We start from the raw sequence: 21,970 nt of genomic DNA, 5'->3' as shown, positions 1-21,970 counted from the left end.
TGAGTAATGGATGGGTTCTGATTCGTTCATTCTGCCCGTTGTTAGGTCAGGTCAGCAGAGTCAGTTTTATGGCTGTTCCTCGTTTTGTTGATTTTTTAATCTCAGTTAAATCGGCATTCTAGGTGTCTCTCATACGTCTTCTGCTTCGCTGACTTAATTTTCTACTCCCTCGGTCTTTGTCATTGGTTGTGTTAATGCTAGTCGCTTTGTCCTGTTGCAGGTTTCATGTTGGACTATTAACCCTTTTCCCCTCTCTGCTCTTGATGATAGGCTAAATGGTCTGTGGTTAGTTGATGAAGGATAGTGTGATACACGTGAGATCCTTTTCAGGTGGGGAAAAAGAGCTGGTAGCGAAGAGAATTGGGTTTAATACTTGACCAGTTCCCCGGATTTTCACTAAGCCTCCGAGTCGGTTCACTGCTAGCTGGAGTGTTTGAATTGTCTGCTAGTCAAGGTCGGGAAAGTCTGATATGGGTAAGTGACCATTAATTCGACCTAATTTAGCATAGATGTGATTCTTCTGTTCTTAGAGATCAGAGCAACAATTATGTATGTGAACATAGAGTGAAAAATATATTTTAGGGCCTAAGTCGGCATGTTCTGGGAACTTAATTTTCTGGCTTTGCACGGTGACCTGTCTCTCTCTTTGGTTTCTGCGGAGTTCCTTCTGCTTCGCAGTTAAGCAGTTCGGGGATACCTGTTGGCAGCAGGAAGTGTCGAGCATGTTCAAGCTGTGTGGCATTTCAGTAGGCTCCTGGTGGCCTCCAGTTGGGGCTGCTAAATAAACCCCTTCACAGGAAGTATTTGTAAGAAAGTGCTGGCAGGCAAAGGGAGCCCATCCGGAAGTGATTCACAGCACTGGGGCTGTTTGTTTAGTGTGTGACTACGTTGCCAGGAGACTATCTTGAAGCAAGCCGAGTGAAGTGTTGCTTCTGCAGAGGTGCCCTTACCTACCTGCCCAAGCCAGGACGCCGCTTCTCGATTTTTCTTCTGGAAGAGCTCCTGGCGATCTGCTTGACACCTGTGCCTTTACAGCGTGTGCATCAAAGAATGTTAAACAGACCAATGAAAGGTCTGGTTAATGGTTTATTTTAAAGAGTTTACTTGCTTAAGCTTGAGTGTTTTAAAAAAAGTTTTGCTCATAATTCTATGTTGGGAGAAATTTGTTATTTTTCAATAAGGTATTTTATTTTAAAGATTTTTTATTTATTTACTTTTAGAGAGAGGGAAAGGGAGGGAGAAGGAGAGGGAGAGAAACATTGATGTGAAAGTGATACATGGATCTGTTGCCTCTCGCACACCCAACTGCGGGGGCGGCCTGGCTTGCAACCCAGGCATGTGCCCTGACCGGGAACTGAACCGGCGACCCCTCAGTTTGTAGGCTGGGGCTCAGTCACTGAGCCACACCAGCCGGGGCAGGCATTTCATTTTAGAAACTGTAATACTTCAAGTACCTTTACAACAGCTACAGGGAAGCCAAAAAAGCCTCTCCAATACCTCAAACCCAACCCTGCCATTTGCCGTGCATCAGTGTCCCCGTCTGTCATCATCGGTGCCGTTTATTGAGCACTCACTGTGTGCTGAGGGCGAGTCTCAGTGTTCATGTGTTTTTGTGTGTGTCTGTATGTAGATTGTTGGACTCTGTGTTACACTTCTTTTACTCCCTGCAGAGCGGAAGACAGTGATAGACTTACCTGCGTAGCTGTTCAGTATTTGTTGATGAGTGAAAGATTTGTGTGTCCATGCTTATAAGAAATACTGAAACACAATATCTCAGTTAAGTGGTTTTTATATAGGTGTCTAGAAACATGATAATTGGCTTATGATAAATGGGTATATTTGACTTAAAAAAAGATTTTATTTATTTATTTAGAGACAGGGGAAGGATGGGAGGAAGAGATGGAGAGAAACATCAATGTGTGGTTTCCTCTCACATGGCCCCCGTACCGAGGACCTGGCCTGCAACCCAGGCATGTGCCCTGACTGGGAATCGAACCAGCGACCCTTTGGTTCACAGCCTGAGCTCAGTCCACTGAGCTACACCAGCCAGGGTTATTTAGCTTTTTTGACCTAACTCCTGCTCACAGGCGGGTCTCCCTGGAAGTGGAAGTGGATGCGGTGGAGGTTGTAGAGTACACAGTGACTCTGGGGAGGCCAGAGAGTTCCTGATTGGTTTTCTTTTTCATGCCCTGGTATCTGCTTTTGGTTCCGTTTAGAAGGGCTTTCCTTCTTCCCAATCGCTGATTTTTTTTTTATTTTTTATTTTTGAATAATGACCTCATGCAGACAGGAGTGGCAAATTGGATTGGAAATTGCCTTGGATCATTTGGCGAGAACTGTGTTTTTTCGTGTTGTGGGTGGAGGAAAGGCTGTCTGAAGGCCTTTATTTCTTCTTTACTCAGAATACCTTCCTGTTGACTCACTGGGAATCATAACGAAAAGCAGAAGGGAGCACTGGAGGGGCGGCTGCCAGCCCAGGGCTTGGCTTCTCCTAGGACAGATGTTTGGTGGCTGAGAGAACTCCGGCTCTCAGAACAAACTGTGAGGCTTTTGTCCTAGAAGGGAACACTGTTCCCGTGATGGGCATTTCTCCACAGGGTAGAAAGTATCAATCTGTTGCCCGGGATCATGAATTAGTGACATGAAAATCTAAACGTATTTTTCTTGAATAGGATTAATGAGCGATCCTAAAAACTGAAGCAGAAGACATTGAAGTATAAAAAGAGAGAACAGGGCAAAATTAGAAAAGTTAAAAAAAAAAAAAAGGGAAATGTGCTTGCTCGGGCAGCACAGACGCCACCACGGGAACAATGCAGAGGAGATCAGCACGGCCCCCTGCAAGGGTGACACGCACGTTTGTGAAGCGTTCCATTAAAAAGTAAGAAAGAAAAACTGATCATTACAGATGGGAAATGAGCCCTGACCAGTGTGGCTCAGTTGCTTGGGCGTCGCCCCACAAAGCGAAAGGTCCCGGGTTTGACTCCCAGTCCGGGCGCCTGCCTGAGCTGCGGGTTCCATTCTCTGGTTGCGGCGTAGGCGAGAGGCAGGTGATGGATGTTTTTCACGTTGCTGTTTCTCCCCCTCTTTTTCTCCCTCCCTCGCCCGCTCTCTAAAAATAAATAAATAAAAATCTTTTTTAAAATTAGAAAATTATATAAAAATAAAATTGAAATGGGAAGTCTCCCAGTGTAGATCATTTTATTACCAGTAACATCTCAGATGACCTTTAAAACATGTACAAGGAAGCAAAAGTAACGTAACTATTTGCATGACGATTATAATAAAATGTTTGTCTGCCTCAAAGACATATTGTTACGTCATTAGTTTGGACAGTGCTTCTTAATCATTGATAGTTTGAAAAGTAGTGCTTGACAATGGCTTGACTTTGGGTTTTTTTCTTTAAAAACTTGAGAATTCCCACAAACCATTTTAGGCAGATTTGGAGTTAATTTTCTTATTTTTATTTATTTATTGTTTATTTTTTAAGGTTTTACTTATTTATTTTTAGTGAGGGGAAGAGAGGGAGAAAGAGAGGGAGAGAAACATCAGTGGGTGGTTACTTCTACCACATCTCCTACTGGGGGGCTGGCCTGCAACCCAGACATGTGCCCTGACTGGGAATCGAACTGGCGACCCTTTGGTTCTCAGTCCGCTGCTCAGTTCACCAAGCCACACCAGCCAGGGCATAGTGTTAATTCTTTTTAAGGAAAACTTTCTTGTAATCATTTAAAAAATAGATAATACATAGGCCTGATACTTAATTCAGACACTATGCTAGGATGTACAGTGAGAGAAATCCGTCTCCTTAGTCCTGTTTCCCAGCCACGCAGTTTCCCCCGATTGCAGCCGTCTCGCGCTCGTGTGCCCTGCGGGAGCTGTTCTGTGCAGACACATACAGGTTACTTTGATTTGCTTGTTAGAACTGGTAACACTCTATCCATCCTGCCTTGTGTTAAGTCATTCATTGTGCTTCATTTGTTTCTTCACAGTTGCATCCTTTTCCCTCTCAATGGAGGTGTCCCCGCCCCCAGCTCTTGCTATTATGTATAGTGCTGTAGCCAGCAACTTTGTACTTGCACTTGAGAGTGTTCTCGCGGGATCAATTTCTAAAAGTGGAATTTCGGAGTCAAAGGGAATCTATCCATTTAGTTTGGGTAAGTGTTGCCAGTTCGCAGTCCTAGTTGACGTGTCCTGTGTCCTCAGTCATACGTGAGGGCTGCTTTCCCCACAGTTTCATCAATTGGAGGATCAGGCTTTGTGGTGTGTGTGTGTGTGTGTGTTTTAATTGTGAATTTCATAGGTGAAAATAGTCTTTTGTTATAGTTTTATTTTTAGGTTATTTAATTTTGAGTGAAGCTGGGCATCTTTACATGTGATTAAGAGCCGTCTGTATTTCCCTTCCTGTCAGTTTTGGCAGAATCCTTTGCTCTCTTTCCTACGGGCTGTTGGTCTTGTCTTGCTGACTCGAGAGAGGTCTTTGCACGTTGGGGAGATCGGCCCGTTGGATGCTGCGTGCCAGGGTTATCCCAGTTGGTTCTGTAACGTTTGACTTTTAAAGTATTCAGAACAGTTTACAATTTTAAAACATCTGTTATATTTTTAGCTTTGGGACTTTATGTTGCTTTTACAAAGTTCTTATCTGTACTGGGATTTTACAGAAACATTCCCCTGTGCTTCTAGTGTGTTTAGTTAGTATATAGGGAGTTTTAACATTTGACCCTTTGATCCCTTCGGAATTTATGTTGGTATGAGGAATGAGGTAGAGAATCTGCCTTATTTTTTTCTCTACATAATATTTGAATACCTTGTTTATTTTTATTGATTTGAGAGAGAGAGAAGAAGAGAGAGAGAGACAGAGAGAGAGACATGGATTTGTTATTCACTTGTCTATGCATTCATTGGGTGATTCTTGTATGTGCCCTGACCAGGGATCAAACCTGTATCCTTGGTGTGTCGGGATGACACTCTAACCAACTGTGCTACCCAGCCAGGGCCTGGATAGTATCTTAAACATTGGACATTAGCAATGGCTCTCTGGTGAATGTGCTCTGGAGTTTGCCATGCTTTGTAGTCTATGCATTGAGACCTTGATTTTTTTTTTTTTTTTTAAAGAACAAGGCCATTTCAACTTTGGATATTTTTGTAACATGTGGCTTAAATTTCCTTTTGGAGAAATTGGCTAGAATTTCTCAGAGGGCTTTCAAGCAGGATGTGTTGTGACGTTGCAAAGATGAATAATGTACCATGAAGTTGGCACTGAGAGAACAGGTGTAGGATCCACCGCTTTGATGTGCGTACCGTGAAGAGAGGAACGGTGCTAACTCACTCACTAACTAACATAACTTATTCTTCTTGTTAAAGGAGGGTACAGTTTGGGATTGCCAAACTGTGTGCCTGACTTTCTGCATCACTGTTTTTGAGGTGTATTCTATTAACGAGTGTGTTTGACTTCGAGGAAGAGTTTCGTGGTCAAACAGGTATCCGAAACACTGGATTAAACCGAGTTAAACAGATTGTTTCACCGGCAGGTTATTTAGATTCTTTGTTCCAGGCTGTGCGTTCTGAGTGCCCACGGACGAGGCGCGTGCAAGCGGCAATTCCTCAAACCTCGTTTCCTGTCCGACCCTCCTCCCGGGTCGTCTTTCTCAGGACTGGTGCTCCGGGGCGCGCTGCTGTGGGAAACACCGCCCTCTGTCCGGGCAATGGGCGTCAGGGGCGATCTCAAGCAAGGATTTGGAGTGTGTTCCCGGTCAGGGCTCGGCTGTTTCACGTTGGATCTGTGGTTTCTTGCCACCCGCCCCTGGGTTCTCAGGCCCGCGGCCCGCGGAGCTGGAGCGACAGGCGTGGCTGTGCCGGTGGGATGGGCACAGTTGCTGACCGTGGCAGGGCCTTCAAGGCGTTGTGAAGAACAGGACTATGTTTGTCAAAAAGCAGGGGGGAGTGCAAATGTGCCTGTTATTGAAGAGGCCCAGAAGGCGGTCCCAGATTCTGGCCCCGGGGGCTGGTCTCTGGCAGCGCTTCCCTGCCCGTGCCCCAGCGGGTTTCTTGCGGGCGCCGGTGAGGGGTGACGCCGCGGAGTCCAGCTGCGGAGTCCAGCCGACCCTCCGGCAAAGGCCCCGCCGCGTCGCCATCATTCCTGCGCACAGGGCCGCCAGATTGCTGAGCCAGAGAAGCCCTGGCGTCCAGTGCCCAGATTTCAGTAAGGCCTGTGGGAGTATGTCCTGTGGCGCTTTTGCAGACCGGCTGGGTAAACGCGGGCTGGAGTGTCGTGTAATTCAGAGTTGTCACCAGCTGAGTAAACCGTATTCAAAAAGAGCTGCCGGATGGGGAGTGACTGCTGAGGGGGGTGGGGCCTCTTTTAGGGTGAAAGTTCCCCGGAGTTGGAGACCTGTGGTGGTATGTCGGTGTGAGTACACTGACAACAACTGGATTTCACACTTTGAAATGGTTACGAGTGGCGAACGTGTGTCATGTGAATTTTGTCTCGACAGAGAACGGAGCTGCTGGGTTTCTGAGTCGAAGGAAGCCCTGCAGGGCCTGTTCCGTGGAAGGCCTTTCGGGTGACACGGAAGGACGCCTCAGTGAGGTGCTGGCCCAGCCTGGGCTGGGCCTGCTGCCCGAGGGGTGGTTACTGCAGAAGTGACATCAGCGGGAACGTAAAAGACAGCGAAGCAGATCTGAGCCGCGTGTCCACCCGTCAGCACACATGGGGAGAGGCAGGCGGGGAAGAGGCGCTCCCCTCGTCCTCTGGGCTGATGGAGGCCCCGGTGCTGTCTTCAGCTGGAGGCCAGGCTTTGAAAGGGACCTCGGTCACCTCGAGCCGGGAGGACAGGGGTGCGGAGGGGTTCTCACGCCCACGGCGGGCCCTTTGCAACACGGAGCTTTGGAGCCACTCCCACCGGTGGGTGTGGGCCCCCCAGTGGGGTCGGTTATCGCCGCAGGACCGGCGCATGCCCGGGATCAGGAAGGGTCTGTGCATTCTGGCAGGGGTGGGGAGATGGGCAGGACTGAGATTACGTAACACGGAAACAAGATTTAGAGGGAACGGAGAAACACAGACTCTCAGTTCAAGCTGTAATCCAGTATGGGAGTTCATTCAGCCATTACAATTGTGCCTACGTTGTCAGAAAAACTCCTGGAACCTGGAAGAGGGGGTTCAGTGTATCACATGTGGTGTCAGAGGAACAGAGCTAGGCAACGAATATGTGTATAATATGAGGCAGAACTTGAAAACAGTAAGAAATTTCTAAAAAAAAAAATCCCTTTGCAAAAGGGAATTTGCTTTGCAAAAACCCATGTTGCAGATATTCAAGCACAGACTGTATGACAATTAATGGAAGATTATGTTCTAACCCAAGTACTTTCTCGTGTTATTTCAAACAATTTTTATTTCCATTTCCTGTGTTGTCCTTAAAAAGTATTATGAATGGCTTGATGATATTCTGTTGCTCTCTCCACCCCCCCCCCTTTTGTGACATGGCTAAAAAAAGTTGGGGAAAACACTTTCGGTGAAATAAAACCGGTGAGGACCAGTCTGGAGCTCCCACGTTGTCCAGGACTTTCTGGGGGAACTGGGGAAGGTGCCCAGTGCGGAAGTGCCACCCAGGCCTGCCCCGGGGGCCTCACAGGCCGACGGGGCCGACAGCGCGGGGCCATTCAAAAAGTTACTCAGCACCCGAGCATGCAAGGTCTAGCAAGTGTCACAGGCAGTAAATGGTTGCTAAGGAAATGCTGCAGTTGAAGTGTGAGCGTTTAGACGGGGAAAGATTATTTTACGGCCGAGTTTGGCAAGATCAGCGGAAAGGTGTGGGGGACGAGGGGAAGCCTGGCCACACGGATGTTTGCCCCGTTCTTTCTCGTTCCTTCAGGGTCGGGACGGTCCATGTCTCTTTCTCGGTGTCCAGCCGCACCTCCTTCCACGACGCAGCCGCTCGGGAGTGTTGTGCAGCGGGCTCGGTGCGGTGTGGGGGCTGTGGTGGCGAGGGCAGTGTCAGGGGCGTGGTGCCGGGAGGTTAGGGAATGTCTTTTTTTTTTTTTTTAATTATTATTGTTTGGTCATCGCGGAGGCCGGGGACCGTGTGTGTCATCCAGCAGTTATATGCAGGGCTCCGGCGCTTCCGAGGTAAATCGGAAGAGGGTTCCACTACTCTGTATTTAAATAACTGCCCTCAGAGGTAAAGAGAAACGAAGATACAGAGTTTGGTCCTGTCTCTTCTTCCTCCCTTTCTTCCTCCCTTCCCCTCTCTCTAAACACAACTGCATCAAGTCTCTAAAGAGAGAGGGAGGGGCGTACAGAGGGCCCTGGGAAAGTCGGAGGAAGTTGGGAGGAAGGAGAGATTGTTTCCGGTGGCAGATCAGGGAAGAGCTCGTGGAGGAGGTGACTTTTGAAGGTAACATTTCAGTTGTCAGAGGTGGGTGAGGCTGACCAAAACTTTTAACCACACTTGGAGGCTCAGTAGGCATCTCCACCCCTAGCCGCCCGCGTCACAGCTTGAGGAACCTCTGTGTTCCCTGCAGACGACCTCCGTTTTTCCGCTCCGGCACGGTTGTCCCAGCTGCTCCAGTGTGCCGTCTCGGCCTCCTCCCCTGTGGCGGCGGCGGGAGAAGGCTCTTCCCCCCGTCTGTGGTCTGGACCCTGCTTCCGCTTCTCCTCGGGCCCCTGTTCCATTTTTTTCTTCCGACTCTCTCTCCTTAGCACAACAACATGCTCCCCCCTTCAAGATACACTCTCTTAATACCAGACTCACTGTGATCACTGCCCCTTCTCCCCCCCCCCCCCCGCAAGGAAGACTCGTCTTTGCCCCCTGGCCCCCCACTGCTTTGCCTCCCACCCCCCCGCCGCGTGGGAGTGATTCGTGGGCCCTCCCTTCCCCCACTGAAGTTTCTCCTGCTCAGCTCACCCGCGACCTAATTCCTGCACCCACTGGAAGGTTGTTGGCACCTTCTTTCCCAATCTCAGCAGCATATGACTCTCTTGTTTGCTCACTTCATGAAATTTTCTTCCTTCTTATACTTTTTGAACTCTGACCCGGGGAAGTGTGTTACCCATCTAGGAAAATAAATTCGGTTAGCGCCTCTTCCAGGAAGCTTTCCCGGGCTCCGCCCTTTCCCCAGGTCTGGGTTAGAGGTTCCTCTCGCGTTTCTGTAGCACCCCTCCCCCCAGTGTATCTGCATCACAGCTTCTTACAGTAACTGCCTCTACTCTTCTCCTCCCTAACGCCCTGTGCGCCTCTGAGGGCACGACTCTCTGTAATGAGTGTCGCAGTTAACCCCTCCTCCCTTGGCATGTTCGCACCAAGCACCAGATCTGAAAGGTAAATTTTCGAGGTGGCACTTGCTCTGCAGGCTCTGCCTGTCCCCCGGGCTCCGGCAGCCGCAGCTGCCGTGGGCGGTGACTCAGAGGGTGGCTTTGCAGAGGGTGCAGACCTGTCTTCTCCTTTCAGGAGAGCTCAGGACCGGTTTTGTTCGTTTCCCTCTCGGGTGCTGCTCAGAGCCAGTGGTGATTAGGGCGTAGCTGCCGAGACTTGAGCTATCGTTGAGGTTTAACGTGGTTTGAAGGTGGTTTTTTTTTTTTTTTGTCCTTTGAGGTCAAAAGGTCTTTGTACATGGAAAGATTGCTCCAATGTGGGATGTTTCATGAGGCTCTGCATCCGAAGGCCTGGTCAGGGAGTGAGGAGTTGACCTCTGAGCCCGGGGACTTTTTGGAAACTTCGCTGAACTACGATTTACTTGCTATGAAATTCTCCCATGTTTAATATACAACGGAACCATTTTGAGTAGATCTGCCGAGTGGCACAACTGTCACCATCGTCTAGCTTCCATTACTCCAGTGGCCTCGTTGGGAATGTGGTAACCGTTGGGTGTTTGATTTTGGCCAGTGGACTTGACGTGCCTCGTCCAGTTCAGAGAGTTCAGTGGTTTGCCCGGGGATGGGTCGGCCTTCGGTGTCAGGAAGCACAGAGGTTAAATAAGTTACTTAGGAAGAGTTTCCCTACTGCTTTTCACTTGTTCCTATAGCAGACCAGGTCGGTTTAATTTATACTCGGAAGTTTCTTTAAAAAGCAGATAATAAGGTTTCTCGTTTTGCTTGCATGGCTTGGGGAACAAGCCTGTACCTTTCTGGCCAGGGTCACGGCATTCGGGACTTTCTCCGCTCCTCCCAGCCCGCACTGCTTAGAGTGGCTGCTTAAGTCAGGCCCGTCATTGCATTTCTGCTTCACCTCCTTCGGGGTCTGCACGTCTTTCCTCCCTCGGATGCGCTCTCTCCCATCACACGCACTTATGCGCGCGCACGCCCACAGAGCCCTGCACGGCCTCAGTGCCGTTGTCTCTGGGAAACCAGCCCTGATGCCCCTCCCTCTTCACATGGCAAGGAATGCTCTATTGAATGCCCTACGTTCCTTTCTGTCCGGACTTGCTCTTACCACACTAATGAAATCGCCAGGCTGTTTCCCGTGCCTAGGTGGTGCCCAGGTGTGCTCGTGGCGAAGTGGGGTCCTGACTGCGGGGGACGGTGGCCCCACGTGGGAGAGGTTGCAGCAGCGAGTCGCCCTGGCACTCGGGGGCCTTTGCTGTGCGAGCTGGGTGTGGTGGCAGGGTGGCCGCCCCGGAGGAACCGAATGTCGGTGGTTTGGAGTAGTCAGTTCCGGCATTGGCAGGTTCCCCTTCTGTATTGCACAGAGCTGGGAAACCGCTGAGGTCATGTGCTCTGCCGGACTTGTTCAGCGGATTTCCTCTTCGCAGACCCCAGTGCACACTCCGATCCCTCTCTCCGTGTGCTGTTGGTCTGGGCTTCTTCAGGGTTACGACGGTGGAGTTCTCCACCTAGTCATTCCTCTGCCTTGCCGAGGGTGGAATGGGTAGGGCCGCCCACATGGTCTCCTTCGGACAAACGTCAGTGGACAAGGTAGACAGGTGTTGTTACGCAAGGCACTGGGCGTTAGGCTCTAGAAGCAGGTTTCGTGTCCGGGATGCAGCTGTCTCACACATGCACTCGCAGATGTGTACACGGACACACAGCTGTCATTGTTGAGAGCCTGCTGGTGCTCGTGTATGTGAGCTCGCTCTGCAGCAGTCTTACGAGAACAGGTGCTGTTCCCGGTCCTGTCTTACAGGCAGAAAACTGAAGTTCAGAGGAGCCAGTTAGGCAAATGTCATTCTTGCTTGTTCGCATTTCCTTCCCTCTTTTCTCAAGGAAGAAGTGGGCACGGTCCCTTCCACAGCGAGCTGTCGGACCTTGCTTCCTGCTGTCCTTGACGTGTCCTGCCTTCAGCCCCTCCTCACTGACTCCTTCCCTGCAGGCTGCAATGAGTGCCTCTCCTCAGTCAGGGGAGAAGGAGAAGGGGAGACAGACTGGTGACAGACACACGGACACACTCTGAGACAGACACTCCTGCCTTGGGCATGCGCCTTCTCAGATTAGCCCTTTCTTTCCCTTTTAACCCCCTGGAACAAGCAGTCTGCCTTTGCTGCCTCTAGTTCCCCGCGCCTAGTTGCTCTCCTGGTTACAGTAATCTGCCTCCCCCGCCGCACCGCACTGAGATGCCCCTTACTGGGGTCTCGGGGGGGCCTTCTTCCGTATCTGCCACCATCTCTTCTCTCTGCCACTGCTTCCCTCGGCGACATTTGAAGTTGGCTTCAGCTTCTTGCAGCATTTTCCTTCCTGGTTGCCATCATGTGGTTGTCTCATGGTTTCCATTCTATTTATTATAGTGACTGCCCTTTCTCTGAAATATTTGTCTCCTAAAGGCCCCCTTCTGAGGCGCAGTCCGTGACCGTTTTTGTCTCTCTGCAGCCGGCTCCTCCAGGGCGCCCAGCCACTCCCGTGGGGCATGGTTCACGCCCGGGTTCCCACCCTGGTCCCTCCTGAGTCCGTCGGGCCGGAGTCCCAGCTGCCCGCAGGCCCCTGACCTGCCGGCCCGAGCCGGTTTCAGGCGAGGGGTTATTGTCTTTCCGGCCCGCTTCTCCTGGAGTCCCCGGCCTTGCTTCATGGCGTCATCTTTTCTTTAGTCATCCAACCACAAGTCCCCAAATCACCGTTTAAAAATAAAGCAGCCTTTTTCCTTTTATAGAAGTTTCTGCAAGTTTACTATGGAGGGTGCATGGTGCCAGATTTTCCTCTGGAACAATGTGAGAGTGCGGAGTTTCCCCACACGTTGGACGACACTCGGTGCTCTCGCCCTTCTTCCTCTTGGCCAGGCCGACGGCTGGACATGGTGTTATTGTCCCTTTAACTTGCATATCCTTGAGTAGTAATGAGTTTAAGAATGTTTTCCCTGTACTTACTGGTCATTTGTATTCTTTTGTGAACTTTTTGTGTTTCTAACCTGTTTTTTTCCTAGGGAAATATTTGTCATTTTATTTATTTCAAGCATTTAAAATGCATATATGCATTATAAAGGTTATAGGAAATTATTAGTTCCTTGTTATATGCTACAAATATTCCCCCCAGTTTATCTTTCCATTTATTTTTTTCTTTTTTTTTAAATTTAATTTATTTAAATAGATTATTTTTAGAGAGGGAAGGGAGGGAGACAGAGAGAGAGAGAAACATCAATGTGCGGTTGCTGGGGGCCATGGCCTGCAACCCAGGCATGTGCCCTGACTGGGAATCGAACCTGCGACACTTTGTTTCACAGCCCGCGCTCAATCCACTGAGCTACGCCAGCCAGGGCTAAATTTAATTTTTAAAAGTATAGCAGTTTAGCTGCTTTTTGTGTAGCAAAAAATTTCCCCCTCTTCCTTCATGATTTCTGCTTCCATAGTCTTGTTTGGAAAGATATTTCCCATTTAAAGATTGTACAACAATTCATCTATATTTTTTCCCTATTTTTATACTTTTATTTTTAAAATCTCTAATGCATTGGAGGCTTAATGTCAGTAGCAACATGTGGGGTCAGGAGCTCACTTTGCTTTCTCGTCCTCCTTCCGTTGTCTGTAGAGCCCCCCCGCCCCCCCCGTGCCCAGCAGTCTGACGGACAGGCAGGGGTTCTTCCTCTGTGATGAGTCATCATTTTCCTTTCTGTTTCCAGCGTTGCCCTAGTTAGAGGCCTTATCACCTCTCACCTGGATTCCTGAGATAGTTGTCCAATATTTCCCTCCTGACTCCTTCTGCCTCTTGAGGCCTCCCGCGCTGTCGTCCTGGTTACTGGTCTGTCTGAGCACGTGCCGGTTCCCGCTGCCTGCCGGTTCCACGGCGTCCCAGACCACCCCCACCCAGTGCCCCGGCACCGCGCTGCACCATTCCCTCAGTGCGCCGCCCATTTGGTTTTCGCCCTTCGTTTACGCCGTTTCCTTTATCTTGACTGTCTCCTCTCCCCGATTTTCACCCCTGAGTACAGTTGATCTTCCGAAGTTCAGCCCTCATTTCCTGTTGCAGCCAGCTGGTGAAGCACCTCTGTTCCCAGAAGCTGGCCTCCGCGAGGGCGGGGACAGGTGATCAGGCCTGTAGTGCGTGTGGCCCAGAGCGGCCGTTACAGCGGTTTCCCGAGGGGATGCGTAGCTGCCAGAGTAGATGACTTCGGGGGTAGATTGACTTAGGATATGTGTAAAACAAAGCTCTATAAAAATGGTCTAAATATGAAAGGTGGATAAGGACTATTTATGAGAAGAACGATGTAAGTATACGAAAGGTAGGCTTTTGTGCAAGCGCTCATTCCCAGCGTGCTCGGGACTGCGGGCCCTGGACGCCGGGAGGGCACGGTGCCTCGGCCTCGGGGCTCCAGCTGCCGAGCGGGAGCCTCCGTCCGGGGGTGTCCTGGGTGGCAGCTGTCATTTCCGAAGGTGGCAGTGTGTTGTGGCAATGGCGTGGGGCCTTCAGAGTCACACCCACTTGGGTTCGAGAGTGGGCTCAGCCACTTGCAACCCAGATGGGTATTTTGGGGCATAGTAGTTGTAGGGGCCCATAATACTACTTCCCTTTTGGGGTTTGTAGGCGTCAGGTGAGATAGTTCATGCCAAGTATTTCTTTAGCCTACTCTCTGCCATGCGGCATCAGAGGTGATTTTTTCCCAGTGTTACTTACACGGCACACGGGCCATTGAGGAGGGTGAAATGTTGCAAGCCTCTATCCCTTGTGGTGAGAGGAAGGGCCAAGAACTCCTCTCTCCGTTGGCTCCCACTCTTCTGAGAACTGCTGTAAGGGATGCGAGGTTTGACCCTCCTCTTCTCGGCGGGGGCCTGGTCCCTGTGATGTGCTGATGTGCGGAGGGAGAGGGCGAGGGCCCCGGCCCCCTCGGCACCACGTCTTCGGTGCCGGCGGTTTCTGGTCCGCCGGTTCTATCATCAAGCGCTGGGACACGGGTCTCAAAAAAAAAAAAAAAAAAGTAAGGAAAGAAAGAAAGAAATGTGAGTTTTGCTGTGGCCGTGGCCGAGAGTCCCCATCCCAGGTCGGATGTGCTCACGTCCCGTCACCACTAGGCAGGATTTCTCAGAACTTTGTGTTTTGTTTTGTTTTGCTTTCAGTGACTTATTTGTTAAACATTTGTACTTGTGGAAACACTGGGACTTGCCCTTGAAGGAAGATGCGCCAGCCCCACCTTGTTGTCAGGATGGTGTTCTGAAGCGCAGGTCTGCTCAGGCCGTCCCCCTTTGGAAAGCCCTGCCATGTCCCCATGCCTGGCGTGAAAGAAAGGCGTCACAGCCTTGCAGACAAGCCTTGCACGCACCGCTGCCTCCCAGCGGTTCTCGTGCACTTGGCCGGCGAGCAGGGGCAGTGCTGAGCCCGCGTCATGGTCTGACTGAGACGTTTTGGCGGCGCTGGCGCATTCAAGTGAGAGGGGAGCGGGAGGGGAGGGGCGGAGGGGCAGCTGGGGTGGGCTAGCAGGTCTTCAAGGAGCTGCCCAACCGTGAGATTCGGTGAGGGTTGCTAAGACAGCGTTAAACATGAGACTTGGTAAAAAGTGGTGCTGGTGAATGATTTTTTTTTTCTTTTGTGCACAGATTGTTTTATTTTTTTTGACTTCAGCTTTCTCGGGGAATAATTAGCATACAAAATTGTAAGATATGCCAAGTGCACATTGTCACTGTGTGTTATGCACACACATTGTGGAAGGACCATCCAGTTCACTGCTGCATCCGTCCCCTCAGAGATTCATTTATTTTGGCGAGGACATTTGTGTTCTACTCTCTCGGCGAATTTCAGCTGCACAGTATAGTGTTACCTACGGTAGCCCCTGCGTTTCCCGTAGTCGAGGATTTTCTGCTGTTTCTGTGAAGCGTGGGGGCAGGGCGTGTTGAAGATTCCACACGTAAGTGATACCATGCAGTGTTTGTCCAAGAAGAGAACCCAGGGTCCTCTTCTTCCTCGTGGCGGAGTAATGTCCCGTTTTGCGCACACAGACGCATGCACACGCCGCCTCTTCCTCACCTGTGTGCGTGCTGGGGGGCAGTTGGGCTGTGCCCATGTCTTGGCCCTTGTGAACGCCGCCGCAATGGACACAGGAGTCCGGCCCCGACTCTGAGACCCAGATTTCCTTTCCTTTCCTTTCCTTGGGCTGCATACCCAGAAGTGGAACGGCGGGATCCCACGGCAGTTCTGTTTTGATTTTGGGGGGAACCTCCACGTGTCCTTCACAGCCACTGCGCTGGTCTACATGCCCCGATGGTGCCCGAGGGCCCCCTCTTCCCCCTTCTCCCCGACACTGTTGCTTCTGGTCTCATTGCGGACGGCCTCACACTTGTGTGACGTGTAGGGTGTTCGGCTTCCCGTAGTGACCGTCCTCCTGCAGCCGGTCATCAGGCCTGCCCTGTCGCAGGTAGACTGGGGTGGGGGGGAGGGGCACAGACGGAGGTTGTGGGGGGTGTCTCACGTCCCTCCTCCCACTTTGTTGTTGACCGAGGAAGCCCAGAAGAGAGAGGAACACCTGCCCAGCGTCTGTGACTGGCTCTGATCCAAGGCAGAGTCACTCTCTGTGCCGTTCCTTCATCGCCTTCCCCGTGCGTTCACCTCGTTTCGAGGAGAAAAGTAATTTTTCTGCTGCCGACTCACGCTCGAGTAGTCCCAGGTCTGCTCCCGTTCGTCACCACAAGTCAGACTGCCCCCCACCCCGAGAGCCGGGCCCGCCGGCAGCTGTCTGCTGTGTCCTTTTGGCAGGAAAATGTCGGGGGGACTGTTATTGTACGGGAGTTGGCCTGAGACTGCAACCGTTTTCCCCACCGACGGCCTGCGGTCCTTCCGCCTTGCCCTCTGGTCCCCAGGCCCGCCCAGCAGTGTGCCGAGGGCTTTGTGACGGTCCCAGGTTGAGGTCTGATTTAGTTACTGGGTATCTCTTCTGGAAAACTCATTTGTTCCCCTCCCGCCTCCGGGCATTTAAGTTCTACCTGAAAGGAAAGTCGGAAGATAAAATATCATTTATTATCGTTGAGTTTAGGAAGCAGCCACGAATTCTCCGGTCCGTACCTGTGTCCAGGCGGTACTCATTCAAGAACCCGCTGTGTGTCGGACGCTGTGCTGCCGGCCTCGGCGGCAGACCGTGTTCGAGAGTGAGGCCGAGAGACCGTTCTGCGAACTCGGCGACAGCGGGGAAGTTGTCGCTCTCCTACCGTCAGCCTTATGACGTTTGAGTAGAATAATTTTAAGTTAGAGGTTTTTATCTGGTGGTGAACGAAATCTCTGAAATATACGTTTTAAGTATGTGTGTATTTTTCTGGGGGAGGATCTCGAGCATTTCTTAGATGTTTAAGGGATTCCGTGATTCAAAAAATGGTTTTAAAACCACTGCCCACAACGATTTTCAGTTATATACGTTTCTGCTTGTGGAAAACACACGAAACTGAACTCTGATTTGCTTTCTCTCGGGCTTCCCTGGAATCTTGCGAGAGGTGTTCGTGGGGGGAAGCGCGGTTTCCCCTTCCCCTTTCCGGCCTCCTCTCCTCTGGAAAACACTCAGTTCACGTTCATCGCTTCCCTCAGAGTTGCCTTCAGTATTTCAGCTGCGATGATCGACTATTTTGGCAACCCCAAACAACCCTAAAACCTTGGACCAAGAAATTACACTGTGGGTTCTGAGTTACAAAACCGGGAGAGAACTGCAGCAATAAACCTAAATTTCTGAACAGTTGAGATGGTGGCTTCAGTTACAAATAGTTTTTCCTTAGGAACTCCTAAGGAGTAACCTAAGGACTGAGGGAAAGGACCCGAGGCCCACGGGGCAGCTGGGACCTGGGGAGCCAGCTGGCCCCACTGCCCGGGAGCGCGAAGTGGGGTGGAGGAGGAGGTGGCATTTGTGCTCAGGACTTTCCCCACGTCCCCGCCGCCGCAGTCTGACGGGGCAAGGACGAGGACTGATGTGAAACTGGACCTTGAAGGACTGTTGCTTGCGGTCGTCGTAAGCCTCCCCAAGGAGAATGTGGAAACGAAGCTTGCGTTTCCTAAGGAACGCCGCGGACCTCCATGCCTTGCCTCACGCCCCCTCTGCCTCTGTGCAGGTGGATGGAAGCCTGCCTCGGAGAGGACCTGCCCCCCACCACGGAGCTGGAGGAGGGCCTGCGGAACGGGGTCTACCTGGCCAAGCTGGGGAACTTCTTCTCCCCCCGAGTGGTGTCCCTGAAGAAGATCTACGACCGGGAGCAGACCAGATACAAGGTGAGTCCCCCCCGGCTCGCCGCCGCGCTGCTCGTACCCGAGGGAGAGGCGGCCAGCACGCTGTGCCGCGTGTGAGAGTTACCCAGAAGTGTGTTCCTTCTCTCCACCGGCCGCGTGGGGAAACAGTGCGAAGTCGAGGGACGGAAGTAAAAGAACACTAGCCGTCGGTATTTTGGGCACGTTTCTTAACGATGGTGGGTACCGACACGGCCCTTAATGAGATTTTTCATTTCTTAGAAGGTAAAGGAAGTAACTAGGGGAACTATTACTTTAAATCTAATTTTAACCAGGCACTGAGATTCGTTGGCAAATTGAAAGCAATTTTAGGAAAAAAGATCATCCTGTGATACGAGGATTGGAGATAAAAGGGGAAAGCGGTCCAGTTTCGGCACACGGAGATGAGTAGAAGGGTTTGGTTGGCTGTGGCGGCCCAGGGCCCTGGAGAAGACGGCGGCGCAGCCAGGCTGACAGGGACCGGAGTCTGCCGTCCGTCCGCGGGGCCTCTGTGGGGCCTGTCCGTGAGCGCTGGCTTGAAGCGGGGGGGCCTGTGGGAGGCCGGGAGGACTGCAGAGCCAGGCGCCGATATTAAAGGGACTGGGTATAAGTGTTTGGCCGGAACTCAGAATGAGCTAAGGATGGAGATACAATCAAAAGAGATTTTTGTGTTTACATTTAAAGGAAAACAAGGAAGGTATAGACCTTACGTCAAATTAAAATCTCAATAGAAACTTTCTTAATCAAAAAGCAGATACTTGCATATTGATTTTTAAATGAGCGGTTATTCTGAAGACCACTCTGGAGCTGTTCTGTTGGGAGTCTGGGAAGGGTGTGACAGAATAGCTGGACATTAAGGAAGAGTGGAGACTGCAGCAACAATGAAAACCATAGTCCCGCCTCAACCCCGCTTGAGGGTAAATCTTCCTAAAAAATATCAGACATGGAGGTTTAGGGGGGACTACTTGTATTTGTAGCATGCAAACTCTGATATTTAAATATGTTTAATAACACGTATCACTTTGTATCATCTGGCAGACACCACACAGGGCTTTTTGTATGTTTTCTCATTTAGTCTTTACAGCAGACGTGTGAAGTGGGTGTTACGGGTGGGCCCCTTGGACTCAGAAGGGCGGGGTGACTGCCCACTAGCAGATGGCCAAGCAAGAAGCAGAACCCAAGACAACGGAGTTCTCCAGACCGCGTCCTGTTCCGTGCGCTAGGTGCCGGGAGGCTCCCGGCCGCGCTCCAGTGAGAGGAGCGAGGCTGTGGGTCTGGCTCTTCGGGTCTGGAACATGAGCGGAACGCCGCAGACAGACACTGAATTTTAGGGGACCTGGAAAGTCTCACAAGGGACCTTTTTAAGAGAGTTTTTATTTATCATCCATGTCACTCTGGCCAGCAGTGCCCAGCCCTCTCTTATTTGTTCCAGGCGACTGGCCTCCACTTCCGGCACACGGACAACGTGATTCAGTGGCTGAACGCCATGGACGACATCGGCCTGCCCAAGGTGAGCGCCGCGCTGGCCCCGGGTCTGGCCCCGCGGTGACCGTTTGGGCTCAGGGTTCTCGTTCTGCTGGGAAAGTGTGCTTCCCGTTCAACGGAATCTGTGGTGGCTGTTTCTTAACAAAGTGCTCAAGATCTCTTCTCTTTCTTTTAGAAAATAGTTTCTGTTTCATATTCCTCATCCCTGCTTTACCTCGCCCTAGAGAAATTCCCTGTGATGTCATGTGCTTTTACTTCAAGTTGTAGATTTCAGCTGAAAATCACAGAGCATAAAATTCACCATTTTAAAGTTTACAGTTCTCTGTTTTGTTAAAAAAGTGATCATTCACAAAGTTGTTACATCGAAATTTGACTTTAGGAAATACAAGCGAACACTGTAGACATGTCATCTTCCAGCTTTGGAATAACCAGATATGGGGGGGGGGGTGTGAAGGGCCGTTTTATATTTCAAATTACTGAGGCAGTGTAATGCCAGTTACTCCCGTGTAGTTCCCGTGTGGTTTTGGTGATGGCTGTGGGTTCCCCCAGCGGTACTGAGGTGTGATGGACGTTCCGTGTGGAGTGCATGCAGCTGGATGAGCGTGGAGCGGCGGCTGCGGCGCCGGTGACGGGAGAGTGTGCCCCCCAGTGCCTTGCTGAGGAGTTGACCTGGTGTCGCTCTGAGTGCCCGCCCCCCTCTGGCGGCCCAGCCCCCCTGCAGCCGCCCTGGCCACCCCGGGGCGTCGCTCTTGCAGGCAGGGACACCTTTCCCCACCACCCCGCCTTGGACCTTTGGCCCGAGAATCCCACATCTAGGGGTTTATGCCCCCACCCAGTGCTCAGACAAGCTCAGAAAGGTGTAGATGCAAGGGGTTTTAAGCCTTGCTCACGGCAGAAAAATCGATAGCAAACCACACGCTCCGTGACTGGGGGTCTTCGTCGTGCCACAGCCGGTCAGGTGTCCCGCAGCCACCGAGAGGGCTGACGTCACCCTGTGGGGCCCAGGGGGGCTGCCCGGGGTGTGCTCAGTGGAGAAGACACCGTGGGCTGAGGTGGTAGGAGTTCGTGTTCCGGCTAAGATGAGATCACTGCTTTTGTGTAAAAACAAAGTGAGTATTCTTGGGAGGAATCTGTCAGGAGATACCGTTCTCATTTCTGTGGGATGAGATTGGGGGTGGGGTTTTTCTCTTCATACTTTACTACAGACTCTAAGTTTCTGTAACTGAGAAAGGGAGCTGAAGACAACAGAGCTGCGTCCGTGGCCAGACCACCCTGGACCGCGCGAAAGTGCGATGCAGGGTGTCGGGAGCGGCTACGAGCACGGGGTCGGGGGGTGGCTGACTGCTCGTGGGCACAGGACCCATCTGGTTGCCCAGCTGTCTGTGGGGGGGGGGGCGCCGAGTCCAAAGCTGAGGCTTCGCAGAAGACGAGCTTTTATTCACCCTCCTCACCCCCCCTTTTTTTTTTCCAGAGCAAAGTGTTCAAGTGTTCTTCCTTGCTCTGGTAGCTTTGAGAATCAGGCCCCACAAAGTGCCAGGAAATGCAACACGTCAGGTTGTGATGGCCACTTGGCACCTGCAACTTCCTGTTCCTGTTTTTTGCGTGCTCTGCCCGTTGGGCAGTGACGAGGGAACGTCTTTTTAAATGGTCCTAAGAGCTTTGTTGACGTTTGCCATCGCTGTAGTATTGTTACTGTAAAGTGCCTTTTTAACAATGGCATTTGCCTGGCTTTCTCGTTTACTAGCGGGAGGGAACTGTCCCGGGCCACCGTTGCGACAAATACGGGATTCCCAGGGCTTTCGGGGACAACAGGTTTTCGGGGCTCCGTTTTGCAATGTCCACCCTCCATGACTCGGGTCCCGCAGGCTTTTGAGTCATGTGGGCTAAAGGAACCCGGGCTAGAAATGCAGTGTATGTAGTGCACGGTATGGAATCGACAACACACATGTAGAATTTATTGGGGTGTCTTCCCTAATCTCTTTATATGGTGCATACCAGTTAGTAGTAGAAACTCGCTGTGATAATGTTTTGGCTCTTACCCTTTTTGACTGTTTATAATAATTGGTACTATTGACCATCTCCTCCACGAAATATTTAGTTATTTTGAGTTTAATTTTTTACATTGTTTTCAGTCTGCCCCGCTAGTCCTCTGGTCTCCCTTCCATGTCCTAGTGTTGGGCATTCCTTAAGATGCATCCTGACCTTAGCGATACATTCTCTCATTCTCAAGGTTTCAGTTATTTTGAAGACTCTTTTCTCCTGGGGTAGATTTCTATCACCTAACATTTCTCATCTCTCAAACTAAACCTACCTCTTCCATCACGTTAACTCCCCCTCGTCTGTAACGCATGGAACCTTGCTACCGTCTTCGGGGCCATCCAGTCTCAGGGCCGGGGAGTCACCTTGGCGTCTTAAATGAAGTTACTCCCCAGGCCTTCCTCATTTCCTTGAAGCGTCTCTTTTGTCTGTGCACCCAGCCTGCCAGCCCGCCCCCTGGCCTCTGTCTCCCCGCTACTCAGCGTGGTGTCCTGTGTCTTGTCTCCTGTCTGAGGCCCTGTTTTGAATCCTTGGCTCCAAAGTTGGGGCTTCTCCGTGGCCTGCATATCCAGTTCAAACTCGTCTGACTTTCAAGGTCCTCATAATCTGATTCCATCCTACCTACCAACCTCGTTTTCTCTGTTGCTGTCTGAAATGCGTGCCCTGCTGTTTCCGGGAGGGCTGGCTCGCAGCGACCGGTTTTCACCTTTCAGGAGAGGACAGCTCAGTGCAGTGAGCGTGTAGGTGGTTGGAGACATTGTCAGAAAAGGTGATTCTCCCCGGACTGGTGAGGCTCAGCTGGTGGGCGTCGGTCTGCGAAGCGCAAGGCCCCGGTTCCGTTCCTCGGCCAGGGCACGTGCCTGGGCTGCG

General features: G+C 51.2%; 1 protein-coding gene and 1 non-coding gene across 2 annotated transcripts in view; both read left to right on the top strand.

Moving 5' to 3' along the window:
- Positions 1-21,970, top strand: part of IQGAP1 (IQ motif containing GTPase activating protein 1) — a 69,689-nt gene that overhangs the window by 8,222 nt on the left and 39,497 nt on the right. Inside the window, exons 3-4 of the mRNA XM_045824779.1 lie at positions 17,428-17,584; positions 19,011-19,088. Of these exons, the coding sequence (XP_045680735.1) occupies positions 17,428-17,584; positions 19,011-19,088 (235 nt within the window). The remainder of the gene's footprint in view (positions 1-17,427; positions 17,585-19,010; positions 19,089-21,970) is intronic.
- On the top strand, positions 14,158-14,301 carry LOC123809823. The gene has a single exon (XR_006784112.1). It is a non-coding gene; the product is annotated as a small nucleolar RNA SNORA57 (small nucleolar RNA).

This window comes from Phyllostomus hastatus, unplaced genomic scaffold, assembly GCF_019186645.2.
Source record: "Phyllostomus hastatus isolate PE091 unplaced genomic scaffold, TTU_PhHast_1.1 phas_scaffold_555, whole genome shotgun sequence".
In the NCBI taxonomy this organism is placed as follows: Eukaryota; Metazoa; Chordata; class Mammalia; order Chiroptera; family Phyllostomidae; genus Phyllostomus; species Phyllostomus hastatus.
Note: the sequence above shows the minus strand (reverse complement) of the source record. Positions and strands in the feature narration are given on the sequence as shown.